Source organism: Alosa alosa, chromosome 4, assembly GCF_017589495.1.
Source record: "Alosa alosa isolate M-15738 ecotype Scorff River chromosome 4, AALO_Geno_1.1, whole genome shotgun sequence".
In the NCBI taxonomy this organism is placed as follows: Eukaryota; Metazoa; Chordata; class Actinopteri; order Clupeiformes; family Clupeidae; genus Alosa; species Alosa alosa.
This window is the reverse complement of record NC_063192.1, coordinates 21,952,239-21,977,238: the sequence shown is the minus strand read 5'-3', so window position 1 is coordinate 21,977,238 and position 25,000 is coordinate 21,952,239. Positions and strand designations below refer to the sequence as shown.

General features: G+C 43.8%; 1 protein-coding gene across 1 annotated transcript in view; it reads right to left on the bottom strand.

The window, feature by feature from the left end:
* LOC125293861 (PDZ domain-containing protein 4) overlaps positions 1 to 23,917 on the bottom strand; it is a 34,929-nt gene extending 11,012 nt beyond the window's left edge. Inside the window, 2 exon segments of the mRNA XM_048242046.1 lie at positions 872 to 925; positions 22,212 to 23,917. Of these exon segments, the coding sequence (XP_048098003.1) occupies positions 872 to 925; positions 22,212 to 22,271 (114 nt within the window). The 5' untranslated portion in view covers positions 22,272 to 23,917.
* Between the last annotated feature and the right edge of the window lie 1,083 nt (positions 23,918 to 25,000).

Sequence of the window (25,000 nt, the reverse complement as noted above, 5' to 3'; positions counted from 1 at the left end):
GCAAGTCAGACAAAAGGCAGACAGACACACAGACAGACAGACAGGCGAGAGAGGACAGACACACAGACAGACAGACAGGCGAGAGAGGACAGACACACAGACAGACAGACAGGCGAGAGAGGACAGACACACAGACAGACAGACAGGCGAGAGAGGACAGACACAAAAGAGAAGCCAGGGAAGCATACAGTCAGTACGAATCACGGAGATCAACTAGAATCTCAGAGGTGTTTCAGTTACAAATAACAGGGACAGGGAAAAAATGTATCACCACATAACAACCACATAACAGTAATTCATGAGTGTCCAGAGCAGGAGGTTAGTAGAGCCGAGTAGACTGAGAGTAGACATAGGAGAGAAAGGGTCAGGACCATTTGGACAAAGACTCAATATTGGATGAAGGATACAAATTAGACTGCACGGAGCAGCTAAGTCAAATAGTCAGGTATATGTTTAAATTCATAAAAAAGGAAACGTTTGCCAATATTTTGACTTTTTGTTTGTTTTCGAACATATGCAATTGGTCTGAGGGCATGGTTCTACCAAGAAATTTAAAATGTACAAGTTAGAATATTCAACTTTTTTTTGAACGTTGGCCTCTCTTTGATGAATTTGAACGAACATTCGCTGATTTTTTAGAGTGAACTAACATCAGACATCAGACATCAGACATGCATTTTTGAACAAAGATGGCAGAACATTTATCAAACAATTTTATTCAGAGGATGACTTTTACATTTCACATTTACTGGTCAGACAGAGACACAAAGAGAACTACAGAGCATGAAACACCAATGGAGTCAATCTACAACACACACACACACAAACTAAGTCTACACACAGCATTGAGAAAAAACACTTTTATTGAGACCTTCAGTCGACCATCCGCGTCAAAAGAGTGCAGAATGTTATTAATGTGCCCTCTCTGTAAAGAATAAAAGAGAGAGAGAGAGGGGAAGAAAAGATGTGTTGATGAGAAACAGGTGAATCAGGAGAGAGGAGAGAGGCTGGGGTTAGATAATTAAAAGGGCATTAGTTTAATCAGCACATAAGCAGAAAACAGGGTTAGGCCTAGCCTGAAGAGTCTTAAGTGGTGGTCAACAACGTGTGTAATCACCAGAGGAAGACTGAAGAAAGCATCACGTTTCCTAATTGGGTTTAGCAGAAGTGCTTTCTAAAAGGGTGGATGGCCTCAGAAAAACCTGTTTTTGATTAAAGAACTCATGGTATCGTATCATGCTAGTGAAGACTCAAACAGAAGAGATTACGGCTAGTGATGTATCCTATTAGATTAGGCAATCTGTAATATGTGATTAGTGCTGTAATAGTGCAAGGTACATACTGCTACTGTTTATTGTGTATTTGGGATAGGTTAACGAGAGTCACGAGAGAACAGATGATTTTGAGCAGCGGCGTTTTGGAATGTTATAATAAACTCGCTACTTTGTTTTGCAGCTCTTTGTTTCCCTGCTCTTAATTTTTACAATATCGAGCCAGTTGTGTATGCAACAGGACAAGCTGTGAGCTCCAAGGGAGTTGTGTTCAGATTGATCCCCTGAGGTGTGTAATTGGGCATTGATGGCTAGCACACAATCTGTGACCTCAATCCAGTGCAGCTCAGTTGATATTTGGCCTGGGGCATTGATATTGCTTGTCATCTATTCTAAGCCTTCTATACATTGAACTGGTCCAATCTTGTTTTAAAAAGAGACATAGGTTATAGTCTGCTCCCTAAAGCCAAAGGGATTACTGGTGTGTCTGTGTGTGTGTGTGTGTGTGTGTGTGTGTGTGTGTGTGTGTGTGTGTGTGTGTGTGTGTAAGTGTGCAACCATTGTTTCACTGATTCACTCCTCTCACAGTCCACATGAACTCTCACTCACATTGTGCAAACCCTATCTACATCCTCTTAAACCAGGATTCACACCTCTTCCCACATCTGTTGAATACACACACACACACATTGGAGGGAGGCATTGGATTGGAGTGTGTTAATATGCCTGAGAAATGTGATTGAACCAGCAGGGATTTCATGCCAAGGTCAACCTGAGGGGATATGTGTGTGTATACATGTGTGCGCGCGCGCGTGTGTGCGTACCCATGCATGTGTGTGTGTGTGTGTGTGTGCGTGTGTGAGTGTGTGTACCCGTGCATGTGTGTGTGTGTGTGTGTGTGTGTGTGTGTGTGTGCGTGTGTGTGTGCGTGTAGCCGTGCATGTGTGCATGTTTGTGTGTGTGTGTGTGCGTGTGTGTGTGTGCGTACCCGTGCGTGCGTGCGTGCGTGTGTGTGTGTGCATGTGTGCATGTGTGTGTGTGTGTGTGTGTGTGCGTGTGTGTGTGTGTATGTACCCGTGCATGTGTGCGTGTGTGTGTGTGTGTGCGTCTGTGTGTGTGTGCGTACCCGTGCATGTGTGCGTGCGTGCGTGTGTGTGTGTGTGTGTGTGTGTGTGCGTCTGTGTGTGTTAAGAGATGAACCCCGGTCAGTAGCCTCCGTAGCGCTGGTCCTCCTGCTGTGAGTAAATGAGACTAAATCCTCCGTTACGGAGAGAGAAATCATTATCCTGGGGAAAAAAAACCCTTTTCTTCCAAGTAAGTCAGTGAACTAGGCACATCAAAAGCCACAGGGAAGCATTGTTTGTTTCATGCTCATATTTATTTCATGATGAAGCATGGATGGCAACAGGCTGATACTTTCTCAAACGCGCAAGTCCTCTCTGATTTTCAGAAAATCTCTCTTCAGTTCTTCTCAAAATCTCTCTTTAACCTTTTCCCCTTCTCTCTTCCTCTCCTGTCCTTTCTGTTCATCACTCTCTCTTGTTTAGCTAAAACAAACCAACACATCCAAACAAAGTGGCAGAAGCACATAAACATTGGCAGGGTTATAAACTCATTTCCAAGCTTCTACACCCACTTGTGCATGCATGCAGACACATTTAAACTAACACACACAAAGTCTGTGAATTCAGACTGCACATTTGGATTTGGATTTGGATCCATATCTACCAGTGCACTCTTATCAGCGGAGCATTTCGATGATACATTTGCTTGAATATTTAAGTTATTAAGAGGGCCTGAATTTGTTAGATGCGTAATCAGATGGAAGGAGTAGATGAGCTCTATAAACAATTCCTCGTTAAAAATTACTCATTCTGCGACCATGGTTGCCACAGCAACGGTTCTTCCTGTCATCCAAATTATATGCCATTAGCCTATTAGAATTATTATGACTCATGCAATTATCCCCAGTGAAGCAGGCCAGCACTGTGGAGATATACTTTTCTATTACAGAACCACAGCCCCACTGTGTCTAATACTACAGCAACCTGACAAGACCCCATGTGTACGATGTGTTTTGTATGGAGACAGTCTCTATTAAAAGGCTTTGTTATGATGTTATTTGTGCTGGGTACAAACAGAGAGTGATGATGAAATGTGTGTGTGTGTGTGTCCTTTTACATTTGTCAAGGCTTTTTCTGAGCCGTGAAGGGCTTAGACAGCAGACAGCCACTCCATGTGTACACACACCAGACGCTGACCTTGGGTGTGTCTGGGGAATTTCTAGAAGTCCTTTCACGACCCCCTGCTTGTACTGATACAAACACACACACACACACACACACACACACACACACACACACACACACACACACACACACACACACACACACACACACACACACACACACACACACACACACACACACACACACACACACACACACACACACACACACACACACACACACACAGCACACACTTCCACACACACACACACACTGGCCTTCCATACTACCCTCTCGCCCCCCTGTTTCCTCCACCCCCTGCATCCGCCCCTCCCCCATGCCATAATTGCATTTCAAATCGATGTTCTTCAGTGCAGTCAAGCACAGAAACTTCCCCACCTCATGCATTTGCCCCATTCTTTCCCTCTTTTCTTTCCCTCTCTGCCCCATTTGCTCTCTTGCCCTCCTCTCTTCCTCACCTCTCTCCCTCTAAGCTGATTATCCCTCCATCCATCTCTCTCTCTCTCTCTCTCTCTCTCTCTCTCTCTCTCTCTCTCTCTGTGCTGGCACAGCAGTTTCTTTGGTTCAGTCCCTCGCTGAAGGCGACAGACACTCTCTTCATGGGTGTGTACATGCTCTACTCAGCATACCAGTGCTCTGAATTCCCTGCTCTGCAAAAATCCTGTAGTCACTGGTAGAATTCTATGATCGTTTCATATCATTCGTTTATATGCTCTGTGTTCAGTTCTTATTTCTTTCAACCTTAAAAGCCATCAGTGGTTTCATCTGCTGTCAGACAGGTTCAAGCTTAAAAAAAATTATCATAAATAAATCAATTTAAAAAAGGGCTTAAGATACACTAACAAATCCCTCTTACTGTGACATGGTGAAGCAGAAGTAGTGTTATCGCCTGAAAATAGGTCGGCCAGGTTTGATTACCGAACTTACCATTCCAAGCCTGTGTCATTTTGGATAAAAAAAATATCTGCTAAAAACCAGTCGCTTTACTTTTACATTAGTAACAGTAAAAAACATGTGTTTTTGATCATTCTGTGAATTACATTAAACTGAACAGCAACTAAATTAATTTCATAACTGCATTAAAATGTATTTAAAATGTCTTAGAGATGTTCTGTAAGAAAATCACAAAGGAGGAAAGAATTATGTCTAGCTATCTATGGCTATTCAATGGAAGAATACTAGTGATGAAATGCAGTGTTTTTGTCATTCATAACACCTGTTCTCAGTGCTTACCAGGGGAAAAATAATGAACTGAATTCAGTAATATTGAATACAGCTGCCTCTGTATGCTGGAACCACCTTTTAGTCTTACAAAGTAAAAAGAATTTAGTAGCATCCACGTAGACATTTTTCTGTACACTCAAGCACCGTGCCTCTCCCAAAGAGGACCTTGTCATCTGCGTCTGTGCCCTTGTGTGTTGTTCGGCCTGAATGACAAGTGCTTAATTTACTGTGAACATCGGTGGTCAGGGGACATCTGACCAATCTAATCTCTGTCCTCTGCCCACACTGAAATAACAACTAAATCATGTAGGGCAAGAAAACCCCAGGGTAGACCACGAGATTAAACACATAAAATAACAGCCCCTGGACACTCCAGGAGAGCACTCTGTTACCCTTGCCTTTCCTTACGACTCCAAACCACTTTTCTTTTCTCTATCTCTTTCTCCGTCTCTGATTTTCTTTATCTCTCCATTTTTTCTATCTCTCTCTTACTCTATTTTTTCCATTTCTCTCTCCTCCTGCACTTCACTCTCCCCTGATGGTTTAGGAGATTGAGAGGAGCTTGACTGTAAACACACACACGCAAACCCCCATTTACCTGTCTCGCTCTGCTGTCACCACGGTAACAGAACGATGGGGAAGGAGGATAAAAGAGGGTATCTGGGGCATTGCCTGTTTTTTAAGCCATTAAGTCATTTAGCACCATGCACACAGCAGGGCTATGCAAACAAACACCACAAGGAGGAGAGACATGAATGAGAGATTAGAGGTGGAGAGCAGGTAGGAGAGAGGGAGAGGGAGAGAGAAAGAGAAGAAAAAAGTGGAGTTGAGAGCGATTGCAGAGAGAGGGAGAGGGAGGAGACAGAGGGACCAGCTCTAATTATCTGTGAATGGTAATGAATTCAATAGAGTGACATCTCCATCCCAGGTCAACAGACTATTGCCCACAATGACACTTATTCATTTAGGGGGTGTGCCGTGGAATCGAGAACACCACGAGGGCCTCATTCCACCATCGGCAAGGTCATGCAGCAGTGACCTCTGACCCTGTCTCCCGTCTGAGCAGGATATAATCAGCCACAACAGGAGAGATTACACTCATTCAGGGGCTAAGGGATGATGAGTGTGTGTGGTAGTGTCTGTCTGTGTCTGTATCTGTGTGTGTGTGTGTGTGTGTGTGTGTGTGTGTGTGTGTGTGTGTGTGTGTGTGTGTCTGTGTCTGTATCTGTGTGTGTGTGTTTGGGGGTATATGTGTCAAGGCGTCTGTGCATACATGGAAGGCATGTGTGTGTGTGAAGAGTTTGAAAATGGTAGAGTGAAGAGGTGTCGGTGTGTATTATTTATGTGTGTGTCTGTGTCATGTATATGCATGAGTGTGTGCATGTGTGTGTGTGTGTGTGTGTGTGTGTGTGTGTGTGTGTGAGAGAGAGAGAGAGAGAGAGAGAGAGAGAGATGTGGATGAAAAGGGAGGTAAATTGATTCGGCCTCGCTGGAATATGCCTGTTGTGAGGAGAATATTCGGAATGTCCCAGTAGGGGGTGGGAGATGGGCGGTGGCACATGGGTGGGTGGGGAATGGGGGGGGGCTTGCAGGGGGAGAGATGAAAGCAGCGCAGAGAGTTCAAAGAGGGTGAGACAGAGAAAGCAAGAGGAGGAGGAGAGAGAGACAGAGAGGGGGAGATACAGATAGAGAGAGAGAGAGAGAGAGAGAGAGAGGCGATGGCTGATGGGGAGTAGTAGGAGAAGGAAAAGAGAGGATGGTAGCGAGAGGCAAGGACAAGAAAATACAAAAAATACATAGCAGATGAGGAAAGGAGAGGAAGAGATAGTGGGATGGAGAGAAGAGGAGAAGGATAGAGAGAGAGTGCAAATGAGGAGAAAGATGGAGAGACAGACAGTGAGCATGAGCCCCTCAGAGAAAGAGAGGGAATAAGAAGGGGATGTAGTGAGGCAGAGAAAATGAGGGAGAAAATGAGAAAAAGAGAGTGAGAGAAAGAGAGAGAGAGACTGAGCAGGAGAAAGTTGGAGAAATAGACAGTGAGAGGGATAGGTTGAGAGGGAGAAAGGAGGTGTCTTAATGACAAAGAGAGAATTGGAAGGCAGTCAAGTACAGGGATATTAGTGAGAGAGGGGAGGGATAGGAGGAGAAGAGGAGAGATGGGAGAAATGGGGAGACTGATAATGAGGAGGAGAGAGAGAGAGAGATCAGAGATCAAGACAGAAAACCACTGGAGAGTTTTTGAAAAAGGAGGAAAATGAGAGGGCAGTGTCCAGGAAACTTGTCAGGGAGAGGAAGAGAAGAAAAATGAAATGAGGTGGAGGGCAAGGGAGAAAGAGAGAGAGAGAAACCTGTACCAGTACCTGTTAACGTGTTATAAATTGATTATATACTGTACTTATATCATGTAGATATAGTTATTCTTGTTGTATATTATTTAATTGATTGCAAGTTGTAGTTCATCTTCCCTTTTTTCTAAACTGATATTGTTTCTGTAATATTGTGTTAAAATATGTTTGTTTTGGCAACACTGCTTCACTGAGTAATGTCAATAATGAATTGAATTTAGAGAGAGAGAGAGAGAGAAGGGGTTGAAGTCTACGGTGGAACAACAGCAGGATGTGTATAATCAAGCCTGCAGGTCTCCTCAGTCTGTAATCTGCCTCTTAAAGATAGCGTGACAACAGCCTTCCCCACAAGTGGCAAGCACTCGCCCCACTCTCCTCCACACCACACCACACCGCCCCGCCCCGCCATGCTGCGCTCTGCACTGCCAGCTCCATGGCCCATTATGGGGTCCGCGTAGCAACCCACCCTCTCCAGGCAGCTCAGCACAGCAGCAGCAGAGCAGAGCTCCACGCCACAGCACGCCTGCAGCAGCAGTGCTATATATTTAAGAGCCGACAGAGTCAAGGCACCGCGTGTGTGACTTGCATTAAAATAAAGCTCTCTCAGCCTCCCCTCAGCGCTCTCTGTGTGTGTCTCTGGCTCTCCCTCACTCACTCTCTCTCTATCTTTCCCTAAATCTCTCTGGCTCTCTCTTCTCTCTCTTTCCCTAAATCTCTCTCTGTCTCTCTGCTTTCCTCTCTTTCTCTATATCTCTCTCTCACTCTCTTTATCTCTTTCAATCTCTCTGTCTTTCTCTCTCTCACTCTCTCTCTCACCCTCTCTGTCTCTCTCTCTCTATATATATATATATATCTCCTTGTATGTTTCTCTCTAAAACTGTCTCTCTCATTCCTTCTTAGTATCTCGCTCTATCTATTTCTCACATCTCCTTTTCTGTCTGTCTGTCTGTCTGTCTCTCATTTTTCTATCAGTCTTTCTCTGTATCACTCACGTGTCCTGTTTGACTCTCCCTCTCCCCTCTCTCTGAATAGGACACCATGCAGCAGACATGAACGTGAACAGAAACAGACAAATAAGCAAGAGTGTAATATGTGATTGCTTTACGCGGGTCATCATTGACCTTGGACTTTTTCAGCCAGTTGGAAATTGGACTAATTTTAACATGATTATTATTATTTTATTTATTTTCAATTTGCTGTGTTGTCTGTCTTGTATGTCTTAGTGTCACGGAGGGCGGCTGGCGACTACGCCCGCTCCATCCGCATCTTTGTGTTTGTTATTTTTCAAATGTTTTTGTCATATGTTGTCAACGCTGGCGACTACGCCGCTCCATCTGGCATTTTTTGTCTTATTGTCTTTTGTTTTGTGTCAATGTCTTGTATGTGGAGCGCTTTGGGTTGCACTTTGTGCATGTTAAATGCGCTATACTAAATAAAACTGACTTGACTTGACTTTATCATCTGATGCTTAGTTGCACTTTTCTGGACTGCTCATGTACTGTATGAGCACATGGAAGACCTACTTTTCAGGCAATTGAAATGCCTGATCATTTCCTTACTATCTCTTCATTTGCTCCATATGAGTGTCCCCTCTATATAATTGTGGTCAAAGATCAACCAACCCCCACTGCACAGAGTGGGGCTACACATTACAGGGGGAGAGCGTGAGATGCATGGTAATGAATCTGATTTAAGCTCATCAACCCTGGTCGAAACCCCATACTCGCCCCTTTTACCTGGGGACTGTGTGTGTGTGTGTATGTGTGTGTGTGTGTGTGTGTGTGTGTGTGTGTGTGTGTGTATGTTTAGGCAAGTTTCTCACTCTCTCCCTTACTATCTTGATATGGATCGGTGCCTGTGTGCCTGGGTGTTTGTGTGTGTGTGTGTGTATGTTGTTGTTGCATGTGTGGCTGATACTCTTATTAGCATTTTACTCCAACCATCTCTGTTGATCCTGTCGACTCCACTTAAACCATGTTGACTCAACGGATCGCCAGCCAACCTACCTGCCCACTTAACCTGCAATCACCATCCCATTCTGTTGATCCAGTTATGCCAGCATAAAGAAGAAGCTAAATACACACTACATCAAATTAAAACCAACAAAAACAACATCCACTGTCGCTAATGACAAAGTAAACATCCTATTACATTTTATCCTTGTGGAGAGTATTCCAAGGTTTGAGTTACATAGATCATTACATTTCAGATATGCTCATTGCTTTGGGGCATTTCACCAATCATCATTAACATTTGCACAAATTGTTTTGAGAAGTGGACTTGCTGTTTGTGCAAGAGCACTAATGATGATTTGAGAAGTGCACCAAAGCCACTGAAAAAAACTGTAACATTGTATTCATCAGTCCTTTTTACACTGACGTTTGTTTCCGTTATTATTTCTTTGTCTTTGTTACATCTCACCTGTCCGATTTACTCGGAATGAGACAGAATGCCTAGTCAGAATTGCCCCCCAATTGCTACGCCATCAAGGGTAGTCGCAGAGGCGGAACCCTACCAGTGTAAATGGTTCAAGACGGAACAGGGGAACCTGGATGGGGCACTTTGATGATGCTACATGTGTGGAACCACCACTGGGAGATTTATAGTAAAAACAGAAGAAACAGCTGATCCAGCCGAAGATGTTGTAAGCATCAACATATAGTCCCATATGATGCATAGCAACTTTGCTTTTTTTAGGGTAACACAAATGTGCAGAGCAGCCAACAAAAGTGTATTCGATTCTCCCGCCATTGTTGCTTTGAAAATCATGAGAGGGACATTTGTCCTCCTGGCTCCCAAAACTGTCGCTTTTTATGTAAAAGCATACACCTGGGAGGCAATTCTCTGTCCTTCTTTTCAACAGGGAATGGGGAATATACTGTAGGCTACATTAACAAAGAGCATGAAGGTAGGTGAGGGTATCTGCTTTGTGCATTACTCATCCGAGCAATGCTCTCATGGCCAGATGTACGCTACATTTGCGAACGTAGCGTTATCAGCGTCATGGACACACCGCAGATTCCGAATGCTGTCAGACCCAAGTTTCCATCGCATTTATCAATCGTTCAATCCTTAGTGTAAACTGTGCCTTTCTCTGCCTTTCTCCGCCCATAAACGCCAATTCTGAACGTCCACAACTGAATGGCAGCCTACATACAAGCGCAGTTGAATGAAGTTAACTGATGACAACATTAAAAAGAATCAAACGTTTAGCAATCATGAAATAATACCATACATGATAAGATGTAAACAAGCAGGGAGATAATGAAGATCAGTGGGCTAGTTCTACTCAAACTACTTGTGCACGTAGGCTATGGAAGATTGGGCAAATCTAGCAAGTAGGAAAGTTTAAGTGAATGATGTGAAAGTGAAAGTAAGACATTCGAAAGGCCAACGAAAGTTGAGGTTGCTGTTGGTAGTACAAATACTTTCACCACAAAAACTGGTGCTCTAAATAGCGATTCTGTTGTCTTTGAAATGTTCTCTTATTGATGCATTGAATTGCAATTTGGATTAACACCTGCTTTTACAAGGTGGAAGTATTTAGGCGCAGAATAGACGTGCACTTTCAGGAGCAGTCTTTGTACATACCGCGGAATACATAATTAGGCTCTTTACTCTTCCCTCCCATCTTTTTTCGGCTAAACTCCCACTTTCCCCTGGATCCTTCCATGAATGCATATGCATGACATGACAAACGCAATCTGCCACTTTCAGCTCCAGCGACAGGCAGTTTGGCGCTTTTTATCATTTTGGCGTGTTTGTACATACCTGCAATGATTTTACACGCATTACGAAAAACAAATCACGCCTGGAAGTGGGCTTAAAAAGCGTTAGTACATCTGGCCCTCTGTGACTTGTTTCATTTTCTACCACAAAATGAAACAATACTTAATTCATTTTGCAGGGGAAAAAAGGCACTTCTCCATTTGTGAAATGCACCCCATTTAATGTGGAGTGCAGTAGCCTCCATCTGTAGTGATAATTGAGAATATTTTGCCTTCCTGTCATATAGATAGACAGAGTCTGGTATTAACTCGTCGGTGACCTGTGCGTCATGAATCATTCCCATCTCCTATCTCCCGTGTTCTAAAGGGGGTAATCGTTGGCTCTTAAAAAATCAATCAGCTCAGACCGTTAGCTTATCCCGATTCCCTGCCGCCGGCTGTTTGATATTCCAGGGAAATATCCACATGGCTGAGAGTACAGCAGTGGGACGGTTTTACAATCTCATCAACAACAAAGCAGAAGCCCTCTGTTGCTTTATCGTAATGTATGTACAGGGAAGCAGACAAGGATGAATGAGACGAGCTTTTAACATTACATAATTTCTCAGATCTGACATTATTCATTTAACCGGCATTTCCATATTTGTTTTATGTCTGGGAGCTCTATCTGGAGATCCATCAGTGATAGTTGTCTCCCTCCCTCCCCCCACGCTTTTTGCTTTCTCTCTCCAGCCATAGACAGACAGGAAGACACACACACACACACACACACACACACACACACACACACACACACACACAATTATTATTTCTCTCTTTCTGTCTCTCTGATACATATACCACCCTCCCCTCCACACCCTCCTCCTCTCACACACCCACACAGAAAATGTCACACCAGCGCACAAATATGCATATAATTACACACACACACACACACACAACTGATTTCACCTTTTAGCTCATTCTTCTGTCTCTGTCTCCCACAGACTCTTGTGTTGTGGAGTACGAGTATTATTTCAGAATTTCACATTTTATTGAACAGGCCTAGGTTTAGTCCTTTAAGGGAAATATATTGCAATTTCATCATAATTTTATTTTATAAATATTTGTAACATTATTCTGATTTATATTATGTCCAAAAGGTAAACGGTTAGGATACGATAATGTCATCAGACAGCACAGCAGCCTAGTAGAGAGCTGAGGCAAGTGAAGTGAATATGTTTCTGATGTAAGAGAAATTAGTATTGCTTTGTCTAAAGTTAACTTCAACAGAACTGGGAGAATAAAGTGGCAAAACAAAAGAAGACATGCAAGTGTGGACACTTGCCTAGATGGTTGGAGGTAGGCAGGTACACTATTGCTTCAAACTGCCACCAGTGTTTCTCTAGAAGCCCCCTTCTCAATCCCTAACTCTGATGTCTGACCCTGTCAAATCATCACAAAGCAACATGCCTACCGCAAGCAATAAACTCGGACATGCTCACAAACTCAAAAACATACACTCCATATAATAGGGGCAGACACACACACACACACACACACACACACACACACACACACACACACACACACAAACATGTACAGCAAACACACACATCCATGGTCTCTGGAGAGAGCCGTTTACAAACACATAGAGCTAGACAAATCGAACCATCACAGAGTAAACTCTTGCACCTTTCCCAAGATAAATTCCTAAATTAGCGACCAGCACGCTCTCGCTCTCTCTGTCTCTCTGCTGCAGTGTCCCCTGGGAAGCCTTGTGGCCCCATTAAGAGCTAATCTCAGTGGGATATCAAGCCCATCCACAGTAATGCACAGTTGGGAGGGGTGAAGGGGTTGGGTGCGAAGGAGGGTATGTGTGTCTATGTATGTGTGTGTATTTGTGCAAGCGTGTGTGTGTGTGTGTCTTTGGACTGGAGTGTAGAGTGTTGATTTGATGGAGCACTAAGTGAGTAGGCATGATATTATTAATGGAGAGGGGAGGGGTGTGGGAGAGGGTGTCAGGGGAATCCTCAGTGGCAAAGAAAACCTGTGGTGTGAGCTGGAGAGAGAGAGAGAGAGAGACACAGAGACAGAAACAGAGAGAGAAAGAGACAGCGAGAGATAGAGAGCATAAGGGCTTGTGGTACCCGGTTCATTTCTGGGCCCAGAAGTGGTTGGACAGCATGTCGACAGATAGATGTCTGCTACATGTGAGAACATCTGTACATGTGTGTGCAACATGGGTGTGAATTTCAGTGTGCCTGTGTGTGTGTGTGTGTGTGTGTGTGTGTGTGTACTAAAGACTACTGTTTCCATGGCGATTGTATCCCCTGAGATGTGTATTATGCTGGAGGAGAATTTTAGGTGCAGAGGAAGAGAAAATGGAATCCCCAAAACATAGCAACAAGATCATTTTGGGATGGCTACATTTACAACAGATAACTGTAACACTGTGCATCATTTTATTTGTCACTGTAAATGTACGAGTAAGAATACAGCTCTAATGCTGTGTATGTAATGAGCATTGGACAGTTCACCAGCGGTACATGGTGAGCTTTTAATGGTTTATTTTTATTCATTTAGCAGATGCTTTTATCTGAAGCGACTTACATAGGTCAATTATATCACAACGGCCAGTCTCCCCAGAGCAACTCGGGGTTAAATGCCTTGCTCAAACAATCACAAACCTCGAAGTCTCAGCATACAAGCAGAGTTTGTGTCACTTACTGATCTATGAGACAGCTTAAAAACAAAGATGGGATGTATAATTGTTTGCGCATGACAAAAGTTTACCCACAGCCCAAGAGAAAATGGAGTTTCTGGAAGACTAAATGCTTAGTGTTTCCTAAATAACACCGGGATGAATAAAACTGCTTGCTAGACCAACCAAATGACTTGCGCATCATTTTGACAATGCGCGTAAAGGCTGTAATTGAAAGGCTTGTTTTGATGCATATGATTTGGAAATGGCGAAAGCTGGAGTTGGGGAAGTGTGGCGAGCCTAATGAGGGGCTACAGCAGACACAATCAGAGCGACACAGCAGAGCCCCCTCCGAGTCCCTCAGAGTTACTCACTTCCTCTCTGTCTACTCCTCCTCACTTCTTGTCTGTTTCATTTCATTCATCTCGCTCTCCCACTACTGTTTTCTAATCCTCCCTCTCTCCTTATTTCTCTTTTTCCATCTCTCTTGTTTTATTCTCTCACTCTCTCTTTCTCCCTCTCTTTCTCTGTTTTATTATCTTGCTCTCTCTCTCTCTCTTTCTCACTGTCTCTCTCATTCTATCTTTCTGTCACAAACAGTTTTTGAGGGAAACTGCACTGACACAGTTTTATGTTGTGACACATCCTTGTTATGTTCTGTCTGATGTTTGAACTAATTTTCTTTCAGCGACTCTGAAGGTTTTTCTCTCCGTTTATGGTGGCATTTTACAAACTCTAACTGTCTTACTTTTTATGTTCAAGAAAAATCTCAGTTTATGGTGAACACTTCCCAAAGGGAGCATGGTACTTCCCAAGGGAGCATGGAGAAAATAACAACCAAGGATAACAGATAGCAGGGGTCTGTTATCCTTTTTAATACTTTGTTAATAAGTTGTGAGCTTCCACATGACAACAAGCAGGGAAGTTAAGGTATTTTTAAAATCAGACATAGATTTCCCTGCTGCTGTTAAAAAAAAAAGCATCAGTGAAACTAGAGCATCTCTAGGCAATAAAGCAACCCAGGGTTCCCAAGCGTCTTGCTCAGACTGTGAAGTCCACCTGCAGAAGTCCACCTGCAGGTGGACTTCTGCAGGTGGACTGCTGCTGCTGGATACAATTGTGACCTGCAGTCACAATTGTATCCAGCAGCAGCAGGGTAAACCGTTTCATTGGTTTCGTTTAGTTCTTTTTAACTGGGTGTCGTGTCGGGGAGCCAGAGAGCTGAGACAGGCAGCATCAGCACCAGCTCTCCTGGTCATTGTTCCAGAGGCAGAATCCCCACACATCCCCTCCTGTCCCTGCTCCACTGAGGCTGGGCTCAAGCAAATTTACAGTCGGGCACGGGCCAAGACAGCCTGCTCCAAGCTCATACAAGTCATTCAAGCCCCCACCCTATTCATCCCTGCTCTGTGAAGCGCAGAAATCAATTATGGCTGTCATCGGAGGCCAACCCGCAGAAAAACTGCTGTCTCCCACCCTCTCCGCGCCACGTCTCTCCGCTACCCCCACCTTTTACACCTCCCTCTCTCTTCCTCTTTCTTTTTTTCACACTCCTCTCCTGCTGTCCCTCTCTCTCTTCCTGTTTTATTTTCTTACTTCCTCTCTACTGTTCCCCCTTTCCTTTTTTCTATCTCTTCCCCTCTCTCTCATTCTTTCAATATCTCATCCTCTGTCACTCCCCCTGAGTTCCTCATCTTGTTCTCTTTTGTTCTCTCTTGTTCTCATCTTCTCCTCCATCTCTTTTGTTTCTCCCTCCATCCCTTCATATCTTCATACTGTATCTCTTTAGTCTCTGCATTCCACACCCTCTATATTTTTTACACACCTCTTCTGTTTGCTCCCCTGACTTTGAGTTATGCTCAGACCCACACATTTACATACGCACATAGTCTGGCTGGACCAGAAGTGGTTATTGTCATGCATGCAAACTCTCACTGTTAGAAACCTAGGCTACATCTACGCATGCAGTCATGTCGGTCTGGGGATGCAGAAGAGTTCATCATGCATGTAAATGACTACATTATAGGGCTGCTGAGTATTAGCAGGCAAATATGTGACCGGCACATACACACACACACACACACACACACACACACACACACACACACAAACACACACATTCACCCACTCACACACACACACACACACACACACACACACACACACACACACACACACACACACAAAACTGCTGTCGTTTCAGTTCTCCTTCCTCTTTCTTAATCAATCACTCTTTCCTACACACCATCCCCCTTCCCACTTTAGATTATTCTATGTCCTCCAAAACTCACAGCAACCCAAAAGGAAACGCATGCCTGAGCACTACAGCATACAGTGTTTTACTATTTTATCACAGCATCTATCTGAAAGGAAACACATACACACACAAGTCAGCATCCTTTACTCTGTTGTCTCAACATCTCTTTAGGGATGCTTCTTGCTTCGTGTTGAGACTGAAGTCAGACTATTAAAATGCAAAGCCACCAGAAAGCACTTATCAACAAGCCAATTAGGTCGGATGTGACAAATTACTTCTCCTGAAAAGGTACACATGTGCACAAACACATGAGAATGACTGATTGCCAGTATTCTTGCCCAATCAATAATGCATATGCCTACATCCATTGCCTTCTGCTCACTTGCTCTTCCCATGCATCGAGTGAAACATTTGTAACAAATTTGGTACCAGACAGCCTTTTTCAGTAGTCCATCACCATTATCTTGGTAATTACATTGGTCACACTCTCATGATTCTACACGCTAACGGCTGAAGAACGCAGAGGTGTTCAATGAGTTTGGTAATTAGTTCAATGACTATGATTAATACTTGTACAGTCACTCTTTGTCTGGCCGAGGAATCGATCAAGGATGCAAATCCAAGGCTCAATAACTTTACTGGAGAATGAAGATTTTTAAAAATCAGGTGATAGGTTATTTCCTTGCATTATAAGCATGTTATTACAAGTTAATAGTTTATACACACCATTAAAACTAAACCCTGCATAATTATAATAATAATAATAATAATAATCTTTATTTATATAGCACTTTTCAAAACAAAGTTACAAAGTGCTGTTCAATATCAACATAAATGAAAATGCAAATAAGGCATAATAATATAACAATCAAATAATGTATACAATTAGAACTTAACATAAATTTGAAAAAGGAAAATAAACTTACACTGAAATAAAACTTATTTATTAGGAGGACAAAGGGTCACTTGTTAATGAGATCTAAAAGCAATTTACACAATTTCAAAATGCAGAATGTAACTGCAGATTCTACCAAAGACTGTGTGGTAGACATTTTCAATCACTAACAAAATCTTATGCAATAGAAGTGATTACTAATATGCATTAGAAGTGAATACTAATCTACATATATTACACAGAGATGATTAAGTCAAAGTCAAAGTCAAAGTCAAAGTCAGCTTTATTGTCAATTTCTTCACATGTTCCAGACATACAAAGAGATCGAAATTACGTTTCTCACTATCCCACGGTGAAGACAAGACATATTTTACCAATTTAAGTCCACAGACAAACATAACATTCAAGTAAACAAAAAGTAAGTAAATAAGTAAATAAGAGGGCACATATAATAATGAAAAATAAGAGCAGCAAAATTTGGTTGAAATTGTGCATAGACAGTCAATAAAATACTAGTGCAAAGTCAGGCCAATAAAAGGCTTGGGTAGTTCTGTTTGACCTAAGTAATAAAAAAAAGTGGCATAGTGGTCCAAGTTATGTAAGAGCAGCAGAATTGTTGTGTTTTCAGGACAACAACACCAAGTTGTAAAGTGTACAAGTGTGCAAGTGTTCAAGTGTGCAAGTGGGAGTGCAGGCGGCCATTGTGGGTCCAATGTCCAGGATGTTATGTAGCTGAGGGTGGAGGGGGGGAGAGGAGGAGAGAGTTCAGCATCCTTACAGCTTGGTGTATGAAGCTGTTGGTGAGTCTGGTAAAGCGGAGCGCAGGCTTCTGTACCTCCTTCCCAGAGGGCAGTAGATCAAACAGATTGTGAGCGGGTGACTTGCATCACTCACAATTTTGGTCGCCTTTGTGGGTGAGGTGGGTGGTGTAAATGTCCTTCAGGGAGGGGAGTGAAGCACCAATGATCCTTCCAGCTGTGTTCACTATGCGCTCGCAGGGCTTTCCTGTTGTATTCAGTGCAGCTTCCTTCCCCACACAGCGATACAGCTGGAGAGGATGCTCTCAATGGTGCCTCGGTAGAATGTGGTCATGATGGCTGGTGGAGCACTTGCTCGCCTGAGTTTCCGCGAGGAAGTACAGGCAGGCGCTGAGCCTCTTTGCCAGTGATGCAGTGTTGGTGGTCCAGGAGAGGTCTTCACTGATGTGCACCCCCAGGAATTTGGTGCTGCTCGCCTCTCCACCACAGCACCGCCAATGGTCAGTGGCAGGTGTTGGGTGTGACCTCTCCGGAAGTCAACAACAATCTCTTTGGTCTTGCTGACGCTCAGCAGGAGGTTGTTGTCCCTGCACCACGTGGTCAGATGGTCGACCTCCAACCTGTATTGAGTCTCGTCGCCCTTGGTGATGAGACCCACCAGAGTTGTGTCGCCAGCAAATTTCACTATGTGACTGTTGCTGTAGGTTGCAGTGCAGTCATCGCCAGCAGGGTGAAGAGCAGCGGACTGAGCACGCAGCCTGGGGGCCCCTGTGCTCAGTGTGATGCTGCTTGAGGTATTGTTGCCAACACGCACTACTTGGGGCCTCTGACAGAGGAAGTCCAGTAGCCAGTTGCAGAGGTAGGTACTGAGTCCCAGTTTGTCAAGTTTGCAGATGAGTTGTTGTGGTATTATGGTGTTGAATGCAGAACTGAAGTCTATAAACAGCAATCTCACATATGAGTCTCTTTTTTTCCAGGTGGGTGAGGGCTGGGTGGAGGGCAGAGCAGATTGCATCCTCTGTAGACCGCTTGGCTCGGTATGCAAACTGGAAGGGGTCCAGGGTGGGGGGAGAATGGCTTTGATATGTGACATGACAAGCCGCCAAAGCACTTCATGATGATGGGTGTCAGTGCCACAGGGCGGTAGTCATTGAAGCAGGATGGAGCAGTTTTCTTCGGCACAGGTATGATGGTGGCAGCTTTGAAACATGATGGGACGATGGCTTGCTTCAGGGAAGTGTTAAAGATGTCTGTGAAGACATCCTTAAGCTCCCCTGGGCGCAGTCCTTCAGCCGCACGCACCTGGGATGTTGTCTGGACCTGTTGCCTTACTGGTGTTGATAGCAGCAAGTGTCCTCTTCACGCTGTCGGCAGAGAGGCACAGGGGCTGCTCATGTAGAGGGGGATGGGTCTTCTGTGGGCAGGTGCTGTTTTGTGCTTCAAAGCGAGCAAAGAAGCGGTTCAGGTTGTTGAGCAGAGGGATGTTGCTCTCACAGCTCTGTGGCTGGGCTTGTAGTCCGTGAGGGCCTGGAATGCCCTGCCATAGGCTTTGTGCGTTCCTGCTGTCTTTGAAGTGGGTGGTTATCTTGTGAGTGTATTCCTTTTTTGCTTCCTTGATGCCACGGGACAGGTTGGCTCTCGCTGTTTAACATTACATTTTCATATATTATGTGTATGCTTTTCTGTATATTCGATTCTATGCATCAACTATGCTTTGTCTGTCATTTGCTCTTTCCATGTAGGCCTGCACAATTCGGGGAAAAATATGAATCACGATTTTTTAGCCTAGAATTGATATCACGATTCTCTGCCACGATTTTTCCCCCCTCAAAGTGTAATATTTATTGCACACATGAACCATGACAAAACAAAACAATTTGGCAGTACCAAACATAGATTTTGGCACCTATATAGCACATTGTGCATCATAACCACAAGCCTGTAAACATAGAGGCTTCAATGAATAAAGAAAATGCTGACCATTTAAGTACAGTAGGCTACCAAAAATACTACATATAACACATTGAACTAAATATGGTCCTAATCCAGGCTCTATCTGAACTCCTTGAACATGTCTTTACATAACTAAAACATGTTAATCAACATACTGCAGCTAAAGCTTCAGTCTAGAGAAATGGAGCTTGTCAATTGTCAATTTAAGTACAGTATCAAAAACAGAATGATTTCTTACACACTCTTGAACTGCTTGCCTTTTAGAGAATTAACATTCACCTGGCCATTCAGTTCGGTTTGAGAGGTTGGCTGATTCTCGTCACTAGTACCCAATGTTTTTTGCAGTAATCTACTCTAGGCCACTACTGGTTCATTTATCAAACTGGTGCTTTCTCTACGTCCTTTGCCAATTAAGTCACATAGTTGGTTAGAGAGACGTTTAAATAAATTAGCGTTTGCGATTGACAACGTTGTGATAAGTAGGCTATAAAATTTGGAACCAAATTGTCTAGGCTACACCGCGACAGTTGTAGTCTGCATGAAAAGTCCTTGCACAAGTGCGGGGTGAAGCGGTTTGAGGGAGAGCAGTGCAGGGAGAGAACGCGTGATCTCTACAATGAAAGAATGCATCTAGGCTAATCTACATTTTAAACTGTGTGCTGAATGAACAAGTTATTCAGCCTAACTGTAATAATTACTGAAATTTGAATTATAATGCGTTACCTTATTTCGTATCGTTACCCAATAAAGTAGGCTAACTAAATTACAGTAGCGCATAACTTTATAATTCGTTACCCCCATCACTGCTAGTAGGCTACCTGGGTTTTAATCAACATCAATTTTGTTTATTTCCTGTCGCACTAGTTTGACGACGCTGCAGCCTCCAAGGCTTTCAAACTACCATAGGCCTACTCGCTCCACTAGTGAAACATGTGACTAAAAGGCGCGCTTTGTCATTGGCAGAGGGTGAAGCCCTGAACTTTGTGAGAGAAGGGAGAGCACTGCAGCGCTTGGGAGCGCTTTAAAACTCACAGAAAAAAAGTAGTAGCGTTTGTGATGCAGTCGGCCCGTAAATAAATGAGAATCGAAGTCATATCAAAATTAAATTGCGCACAGAGGTGAATCGAGATCTCGATTTTATAACGATTTATCGTGCAGGCCTATTTCCATGTCACGACTTTCTAATAAATGTCATGCAACCCCTTTTGTCAGTTTAGGGACATTAGAAGTGAGGGAGCATACCTTGACAAGGAAATGCTGAAGGGTGTATATGTATCGTATTGACCTATTGTCTTACTTCCGTGGACTAGCCACATGACTTGGTGTGAGGATCACATAACTATGTCCAAGAAGTATCCATGAATTGTATTTCTGCATGTATGAGGAGTTTTGAAAAAGACCATTTTATGTTCAAGAAGGACCCATGTGATTTGTATTGCTAAGATGTAATTAGCATGTATTAGATGGAGCCTTGCCCTAGAGAACTTTGGGTTTGTTACTGGAACGTGCTGTTGCTGGTAACTTGCTCCCGGTGTGAATAAACCTGCAGTGTTTTATCACACCTGAGTGCCTGGGATTTTTGACCACAACAGCAAAGCTTGTATTTCATTCTCCATGTTGTATTTACCACTAGCAAGCTAGTAGTGGAAGTCCAAGTGTTGTAAAGAGTGACCGGTGATTTCTTATTGTTTTCTTCTGGAAAGGGGCACATGGCCATTACGTGATACAAGCTCAACAAATCAGGGAAGAAAACAGTCTGATAAAGTCCAATCAGGAAGGGAACATGGACTTCTACTTCATAGTTTTTAGATATTTTCAGATTCCCTTGTCCACACAAAAATGCAAAGCTTGCGTTATCAACTGGAACCCCAAACGGGCCCAAGCGTTTTTCAAATCTTTATGCTTCTAGAGCTCGAAATTGCCGGAGTAATGAGGACAAGAGGCAGAGAAACGACACAAAAGTCATTTTGGATTCAAACAAAAACGGAACAGTGTGGATATAGCCATGGACTGTGTTTGTGCCTCTTAAGAGACTCAAAATGTCATTACAAGTGATGTGAAACATGAACAGGATCCTTATGAGACACCACCATATGTGTTTAATGTGTGAGGGATGTGACTACCTGTACAAGGTATTCTAGTAGACTAGTATTGAAATTGAACTGTTCATTCTTGAATGTTGAGAAGGAGCTCAGACTCAAGCATGCATTACGTACAGGCAGCCACCAAAGAAGGTAATAGCAGCAAAATGAATCATTGATCAAACTGATATCCAAAGAGATTATCTAAAAAAAAACTCGCTGATTGTGGCAATAATACTATTAAGTTCAACATCTAAAGTCTGTTGTGGCAATAATATATCATTTTTTCTGTAAGTGCCAACATTTTTCTGTAAGTGCGGATGATTGCCACTGACAGTCTGGCATTGTGTGTATGTGTGTGTGTGGTAGGCGGTGGGTGGTGGATAGTGGGTGGCTTTAAACAGGCTCACAGCTTGATACCCCAGAGCTGCTGGAGAAGAGGGCCTCTTACTGTAATTGAGTGGCGAGGCAGAGCTGAGCTGCCTATTCGCCTGACACTAGCTCGAATCGAGGAACGACAACAAGTCAACAGTCAGAGACAGTAACGACCTCGATAATACACTACTCCTTGGCAGTAATACTTCTCTGCTGCCCCGTCAGGACCTGTTGTGTCAGGCAGAGGAAGACAGGGAGGAAGGGAATAGACACAGGCGTGACAGCGGAGAGAGAAGCAAGAACACTCACAGCTAGACAGGTGTGTGTGTGTGTGTGTGTGTGTTTGGAGGGAGAGAGACAGAGAGATTGGAGAAGAGAGGGCAGTCTCTTACCTGGAACATGACCCGATATTGCTCTTCGGGTTTCTGCATCACGCACATGTTGCACCCCATGGCGACGACAGTTCAGTCTCTTCCAGTCCAAATGAATCCAGACGGCCAAAGCTCCTGTCTCTGTGTCCACCCTTGACTCAGACAGAACTGGACACACAGGGGGGCGATGAGGCATTCAAAGCAGCCCAGTTCAAAATGCAGATAAAAAAATTCTCAAAGTTTTAACAGTCAAAAAACTGTCAACAGTTGTCAACAGTCAACAGTTAAAAAAATCCAGTGAAACATTCAACTTTCAGTTGTTCAAGAGGGCTATAGGTTAGCCATCTTTAATGTTCAGAGGCTCTTGTTTCAATGGAGGACCAAGGGGTTCACAGTCCACCTTCTCAGAATCTTCCATAGCAGTTCTATTCAGAAATGTTCCATTGGTCCATGAGGCTGTTTGGAGGAAACAAACTAAGGGTGCATGGTCAACATGTATCCATCTGTTTCTGTTTCCATGGCGAAGTAAATACACACTGGATGTTGTGCTTTGAGGGATGTGCTTGAAATAGCTTCAGCTTGTGCTAATTACAAAATGGCTGTTACTCTTGCAAAGGAGTGAAAAGCAGGGCAAAGAATGGTACTGGTACTCAGTTTAAGGTCAAGGAATAGTATCAGGTATTCAGAATGAGGTCCATGATGACTCAACACCCTTCCACGGATTTGATGTTGAACAACACAAGTTCCAAAAAATCTGTTAATCATCCACGTGTGCCAGTTTCACCATTGTAACAGCAGGTACCTCCAACACTGATGATACTGTGTGCAAGGCTTTACGTGACAAGTGTCAGTACCATGAGAGCCTTTTGAGGATTCCTCTGCTTGTTTTTTCATTCAGTATGTGTTGTACTTGCTTTTATTTCAGTGTGCTTTACTTTGTTTCCAGCAGTCTCTCGTGATCATCTGCTCTCCAGCTTGTTGTTCTTACCTAAGTCTGTTTTACTGAAGCCTGTTTGATTCTTCTCACCCTCCGCACTTACAGTCTCTACAAGTCTCTCTGAATCTGTATTGTACATCAGTGTGCTTTTCCACCCATCTCTTGTCAGCTTCTGTGTCGCTGTTTCACAGGCTAAGTAGGGGCGATGTTCCCCGCTGATCACTAAAGAGCTCTCTCCTCGCCCACGCTACGCTACGCCACTCCTCTCCTCTCCTCCACTCCTCTCCTCACACTCCTCCTGCCACGTTTAATCCACCCAGCCAAGCGGCCACACTCACCGGGGAAGCTTCAAAGGTGCGTGCGGCCCACGATGCTAGGAGCGCTGTGGATATCAAAGGAACCCTTCCCTCGTCTGGTTGGTTCCTGGTTCTCTCTGCCCACAGACTTCCTAAACATCACTCCTCGTTTGCTGCTTTTCAGGTTTTCAGGGGGGTGGGGAGGGAGGGGGAGATTTTCTGTCTGATTTCAAGAGAAAATGTGCTTTTTTTGTGCTCCGCTTCTTGTACACCCTTAGAAAAAGTATTCATGCTTGTTTTGCTGCTTCTAATTTCCAAGTGAGGCCATTGTGCTTTTCAGCTTTCATAGAGATCCTTTCTGTGAAAGCTGTTGAGATAGTCCTCCTTGTGTGCTCCAGAAGGCTGTCTGTTTAGGAGGCACTGAGCAGGAAATCACAATGCCATGCACACCTGCACACACATATGTGAGATGCAAGAACAACAGGCAGCCCAGAGAGGAGACACTCCCCTACTCCCCTTTCCCCTCCCCTACTCCTCTTCTCTCCTCTTCTCTCCCCTCCTCTCCTCTCCTCTCCTCTCCCCTCCTTTCCCCTCCTCTCCTCTCCTCTCCTCTCCCCTCCTCTCCTCTCCTTTCCCCTCCTCTCCTCTCCCTTCCTTTCCTCTCCTCTCCTATATCCTATAAGCCTGGTTGCGTTTCGTGACAGCCTATATGTTTCTGTCAGCAGTCCGGCTGGTTAAGATGCCAAATACAAATGGGGTTCTGTCTACGCATGTAAATATGTTTACAACTGAATATGAACTGTCACATAAACACACACACACAAACAAAACTGAGTGATCTGTAAATCATGGCAATGGGTTAATGGGTTAAGTCAGCCCGGCATGAAGCACTAGCTCTGGAATAAGACATGGGACAACACACACACTGGAAAGCACACGTCTGGATATGAATATGTCTTGCAATCACAAACTAATTCTGCCAAAAAAGCTCTTACTGTTTGGGGCATCATTTATTTGAAGCTATTTGTGCGGAACATAAAGAGCCTTGGATTAATCTTAATTAAATGTCATGCCCCTTAAACAGAGACAGGGATACTGCAGGCTCTGTCAGGTGTAAAAATCAATGCCATTTTCAATCATAGATCAATAACACCTCCAGATTGCTCAGTGATCCTCAACATTTAATCATGAGAAAAGTAACAACATTTTGTGCTTAAATGTGTCTAGTCTTGGCAAAGACTTTATGTCTGGTGCTATCTTCTGAGTCATACCAGTGCTTCGTAATCTTACTGCGCGTTAAGTTCTGAGGCAGATGGCTTTTGTTGTGTTGAGATGAGTATGTTTGTACACAGCCGTCAATCGTGGATTTCCTTTCACTACGGTTAGATGCGCTCAGCAAGGCAACACAAACTCCTCAGTCAACCCTGCAGTCCTTCACCACACCCTCTCTCCCCTCACTCCCCTCACTCTCTCTTTTCTTTCTTTTTCATGAACTGTTGTCCACAAATCACATTTAGCTCTGTTCTGGTACGCAGTGTTTAAGCCTTCCTTCCTGTCTTTCTTCTGTTCTTGCTTTC